Genomic DNA, 6,000 nt, shown 5'->3' on the forward strand with positions numbered 1-6,000 from the left:
AGTGGAGAAAAACCTTTTTCTTGCTCAGTTTGTGGCAAAAGCTTTTCTTTCAAGTCATATTTAAAAAAACATACACGATTACACACTGGAGAAAAACCTTTTTCATGCTCAGTTTGTGGCAAGAGTTTCTCTCGAAGGTCTCATTTAATAATTCACACAAGAACACACAGTGGGGAAAAATCTTTTTCCTGCTCTGTTTGTGGAAAATGCTTCTCTCAAAAGGCAGGTTTAACATATCACACAAGAAAGCACAGTGGAAAAAAACCTTTTTCATGCTCAGTTTGTGGCAAGAGTTACTCTGACAAATCTAGTTTAACAAGCCACACAAGAACACACAGTGGTGAAAAACCTTTTTCTTGCTCGGTTTGTGGCAAAAGTTTCTCTCAAAAGTCACATTTGACAACGCACACAAGAACACACAGTGGAGAAAAACCTTTTTCCTGCTCGGTTTGTGGCAAAAGCTTCTCTTTAAAGTCACATTTAAAAAGGCACACAAGAAAGCACAGTGGAGAAAAACCTTTTTCATGCTCAGTTTGTGGCAAGAGTTTCTCTGACAAGTCTCGTTTAACAAGCCACACAAGAACACACAGTGGTGAAAAACCTTTTTCTTGCTCGGTTTGTGGCAAATGTTTCTTTCAAAAGTCACATTTAACAACGCACACAAGAACACACAGTGGAGAAAAACCTTTTTCCTGCTCGGTTTGTGGCAAAAGCTTCTCTGGAAAGTCACCTTTAATAAAACATAGAAGAATACACAGTGGTGAAAAACCTTTTTCCTGCTCAGTTTGTAGGAAAGGTTTCACTCAAAAATCAACTTTAACAAATCATAGAAGAACACACAGTGATGAAAAACCCTTTTCCTGCTCAGTTTGTGCCAAGAGTTTCTCTCAAAAGTCGCATTTACGAAACCACACAAGAACACACAGTGGAGAAAAGCCATTCAGTTGCAGCGTTTGTGCTAAAAAATTCTTTTCTAAAACGGGTGCTGAGAGACACAATTGTGCTGGTGAGAATAGCAGCGATCCTTGAAGCTTAAAAAAAATAAAACAAAAAACTGAAGGAACTGACTCTTTGTGGTAAGATGTAAATTTTGAATAAAATATGATATATTGAATTTTGCAAACCTCTTTTATTGACACTAAGCCAATGTGATCTGTGCCAGAAGAAGCAATGTGTCTGAGTGATGATGATTTGTTTTGGTGTTTACATTAACCATGTAAATGAAATTAATTGCCTTTGCCTGGAACAACATTTTTTAACATTATGCTTTTCAGTTGTCGTTTTAATCATACCTAATGGAAAAAGTGTGAGAAGAAACTGTGCTTATGAAATCGGTGCCTTCCACAATCATCAATAAAATCACTTGTTCCACTTGCTCAACTGGCCTTCATTACACTGTGTGAAAAGCTGAAAAACTGAACTCGAAGTTGAACTAAAAAAAGAACCAGAAAGAGAAATGCGAATAGTCTCAGTTTCTCTCAAAGGTTTTGGAATGTCAGGAGTTGGCAACCTGATGGCGACTGGAGTCAGCGCTGGTTTTCTCGCTGTGTTTGGCTGGCTCGTATATGTATGGTCCATTGAACAAAACTCAAACTCTTCAAATATCCCCTCACATACATTTAATATTTCACTTTCTGAATACATTTCTGACTGGCCAAATACACTTTCTAGGTTGAGCTCTATCAAGTGTTTGGGGTTTGTTGCTAAGCAGAATCTCACTTCGGAAAAACTATCATTTTGTCAAATATACAAAATACTTTTTTCATGCTATATTATATTTTTTATACTTTGGATTGCTTATATAATGAAATCGGGAAATATTGAAATGTAAAATTAGCAACGACATACAGACTTAATGCAATTAATAAGAAATATAGAAACATTTTATAAATATTGAACACATTGAGAAGAGTTAATCTTGAAATAAATATTGAAATATAAAAAATACTTAGGTATTAAATTAATTCAATTACCCGACCCCGGATGAGCGGCAGAAAATGGCTGGATGGATGGAATGATTTAAATTGCATACATATTCAAATGAACAAATATGTTAAGAAATATTCAAGTGTGAAATAAAAAGGTTTAAATTAATATTGATATAATTCCACATTAAAATAATTGAATAAATATTGTAGTATTACATCAGCAAGCTTAAATATACATTGAAATAAATAAAAAAAAAAAGTCATGTATTTTTAAATGGCCTACTATAGATATGGGAAGTTCAAAGAAGTGACCAGTCTTGGTTCTGAAGTTCCGATGTAACCAGATACTGCCCTGAGAGAAAATAGGCCTGAGCATTGTTTATGGTGGGGGCAATTCTCTCGCCAGGTCAGTGACCCTCCAGGGTATGGAAGTAATTTAAGGTGGTCACGAGTAGACTGGTCGTATCAACGGGGAGACGCATCTGCTCTCCCTCTGGGGGACTTTTGGAGGGAAATCCCGAAGACTAGCGGGATGGGAATTGCATATGCAACAAGGGAAAATTAGATATTCATGTCCTATTTGGGCATTCCGTAGAAGAAGGGAATGTCTGAGAGGGGGCTCAAGTTTTTGGGGAGACTTCTTTTGACATCAGCATGTGACGAGAATAAAATCTTTCTTCTTTCTTTTGTTATTTTTCATCACCAATCCAGCCTTGCTCGGCTGCCTCTCCGGAAGGCAGCAAGGACCCACACTTCAAAGACAAATTACACTACATATTGAAAGAAAAATAATACTCAAATATTTAAATAAGTCCAGAATTGAATGAATAAACAACAAAGAAATAAATACCTCCTGGAAAATATGTTCAACACTTGTCAACATTTTTCTTTCTTGCACATTCTTAAGCAATCATATTTTTTTAACTTTTACTTTTTAAGTTACTTCAGTGCATTTCACACCTGTGCCTTCAGTGAAGTCCTACTTTGTCCTACTTGAATAAATCCCCATCAAAATACCATCATTTATGACACCACGGCTGGACAAATAATATCCAGAAACACACTTACGCACCACTGAGTGAGTGTTGGACGATATAGCTTCTCTTGAAAGGTCCGACTTGAAAATGTCCTTGCAAGTGTATCTGCAATTAAATCCACACTTTTCCCTCCTTCGGCCATTGTGGTTCAAAAAAAGCAAGAATATATTTTAGATTTCCGAACGGTCGCCAATTACGACTTTTGGGTGTGTTGATTCAGCATCGCGCCGCCCCCTCACGAGTGAGTATCCAATCACAAAACGCGTTCATCACCCTCAGCATAAGGCCAGCGAGAAGGCTCACTGTAACCAACTCGTGATCTGATTGGCTATCGCAACCGTCTAACAAATATGAAAGCTCATTGACTTTGACAGAAGAGATGCTCGCACAATTGCATCTTAAGGCCTCGGAACGCATAATGCGTGCTCCTGCTATTGTGAAACCTGCCCGGCAAGATGAGCGAGCGGAATTCCGATTGGATTCAAAACTCTCACCTAAAAATACAACGCTCAGCTATAATATGACATCAATGCGACGATTATGATCATTTTTTTTTTTATTGATTATGTTCGGCCAACAGAGAAGGCCTTGAAGGCCCAACACTGAGTTACTTAATAGCCTAAATTAAACTTTACTTTCATGAATAGAGTTAAAGTTCTGCTTTATTGTAGGATTTATGTAATTAATAGCCTTTGATGGACTTTAGTGTACTTAATGTAAACGGGTGACGCTGAAAAATCAAAACAGACAGCAATTCAAGTTTAAACCCATCTACGTGAAATGCGCTTTAGAAATAAAGTATATTTTTGCACACATTACGAGTTCCTCCAGATCGACGCTGACCTCAGTGATGAAGAGAGCCAATCAAAAATCGCAACCCAAAACACAAGCAAACAGGAAAAAGTGACAAACAAGAAAGCTGGGAAAGTGAAGAGTGTGAAACAGGTGAGAAACCCAACAACATTTTACGTTTGTATTTCCATACGTTGTAATTTATGGACGGGAATAATTCTTCATTTCTACTTCTAACATAGCGCAACTGTTGGTCTGGTGAATGTATAATCTTGCGTTGAGCCGCCACTACAATGAGTTAAGATTCTAATATGCAGTGGGCCTCAACATAGATTATGTCAGGTCAGGGATTTCGACAGGGGTCCCCGACAAATCAAGGGATGGATATACAGGAATGGGTCCCGGTTTCGACGAGATGGCGCCGAGGAGCAACATAAGGGGAGTCCACATCTGTTCTCGTCTTGGGGGTTTTGGATGGCCATGTAAGGGCAAGTAGGATGAGAATGCATATGTAACAGGGGAGAACTGGATATTTATATCTTTTGTTAGCTTTCCATATAAGAAGGGAAGGCTCGAGAGCGGGGGCGGGGGGGGACACACACCCTTTTTTGGGGGAACTTCTGGCATCAGCCAAATTGACACCAATACAATCTTTTTCCAACCACCGGAGTGTCTCAGAAGTTTTTTTATATCACCACTCCAGCCTTGCTTGTCGACCTGTCCGGAGGGAAGCTGGGCCAGACCCGCACATCTCCAACAATAATATACCACAAAGGTTAAAAGTCGTTGTTTATTAAATAGTAGATGGCGATAAAACCAGTCTAGTGTGGGGTACTCACGTCTTTTTTTTTTCTTCCTCGATGTCCTCCTGACGTTATAAAACTTACTACACAAAAGAGATCCCATTTTCTTTGCACAATTTCTTCAGTGTTTCAGTGTTTTTTGCACCACCTTTCTGTAAATAAAACTGCAACAGCTTTAAATGTGACACAGTAAGGCACACCGTGATCACCTGACTTGGCTCAGTTCTCCAGTGTCTGCGGTGCACAAAATGTGCACCAGGGAGCCTCCAACTGCAGCGAGTTGCTTAAGTTTTGGCACAATGCCGTTGTACGCTCCAACGTTAACGTGCACACAGCGACCAGTTTAGCGGCCCAGTTATTCAAGCCTGCGTCCACGAAAAGTCTCACTAGTCCGTCAGTTATGGCTTGTGCGGTTCGATCAGCACCCAGTTCAATTAGTCCAACGAAGTCTGAGGTAAGTTCGCCGTCACTGGACACCGACACGACGTCAACGATCTCCTGCTCAGTTTTTGTGATGTCCTCCGATCCATCAAAAAGCAGACCCAGGTCTTTGAGCCTTTATAAAACGCACCTCTTTTATCAGCCATATGTGGATGTGAGCGGCAAATCTTGCACCACATTTCAGTACGCTCATCATTAGCTTCAAGCCACGGCACATCTTGGAGCCACTTTTTTGAAAATGCTCTCTAGTTCGGCTCAGGCTCGCTTGGCTGTTTCTTTTTTGGTGGTGAAACACCCAAAAAGTTGCTTCAAGTCTGTTGGTTTTTTTGGGCATTTTTCACCTCGTTCGTTGTGCTTCTGATGAAATAGTGGATTGATGGCAGTGTGTACAGGTACGCAAAGGCGCGTCGTGACGCACTTGACGTTCCGCATCCCTGATTTCTGTTGCGCATGCGTACCTGCGTACCAGTTATGCGCACCCCTGGATATAAACGGATAGAGCACACAAATAAGGATGGCTCACAAAACAATAAAGAAACTTAAAGTAAATATTCACCTCATTGGCCACATTCACTCAAAAGGAATAAAGGTTTACAAATCTTCACACAAACGTGACTTGTCGTCTTGCCTTCTCTTCAGGGTACATTGCCTCTTCTGGCCATTGTGTGCATCTATGCCCATGTCCCGAAACAACAGTTTATACATGTGGAAGAAAAAACAAGTTGCCCCCTTTACTACGATTTTAAACCAAAACACCTGACAATTATACCTTACTTAACATTTTAAACACAAAATAATGTCTTCATTCAGGGTACTTTTGAACCACATTAAACTATGAAATAAAGGAATGAAATAAATTAGATTGGCCTTTGACGGCAGCTACACTTTGTTTGTATTTAGTTCCCTGGTTGCTTTCATTTCTTGTTGGTCGCTTGTCGCTTGTCGTTGTCGCTCTCCGACGTTCTCGTCCCTGTTTTCTGACCTGTCTTGTAGTCAAGC

At 39.8% G+C, this 6,000-nt stretch overlaps 1 protein-coding gene across 1 annotated transcript in view; it reads right to left on the minus strand.

Annotated features, from left to right (window-relative positions):
* LOC148342117 (uncharacterized) overlaps window positions 1-5,433 on the minus strand; it is a 63,910-nt gene extending 58,477 nt beyond the window's left edge. The window contains exons 1-3 of the mRNA XM_088288067.1: window positions 5,420-5,433; window positions 4,986-5,116; window positions 4,817-4,925 (exon numbers count right to left, since the gene is read on the minus strand). Of these exons, the coding sequence (XP_088144193.1) occupies window positions 4,817-4,925; window positions 4,986-5,116; window positions 5,420-5,433 (254 nt within the window). The remainder of the gene's footprint in view (window positions 1-4,816; window positions 4,926-4,985; window positions 5,117-5,419) is intronic.
* Window positions 5,434-6,000: the final 567 nt, after the last annotated feature.

This window comes from Idiotropiscis lumnitzeri, chromosome 2 (assembly GCF_059441095.1).
Source record: "Idiotropiscis lumnitzeri isolate Australia: NSW breed Sydney's pygmy pipehorse chromosome 2, RoL_Ilum_1.0, whole genome shotgun sequence".
NCBI lineage: Eukaryota > Metazoa > Chordata > Actinopteri > Syngnathiformes > Syngnathidae > Idiotropiscis > Idiotropiscis lumnitzeri.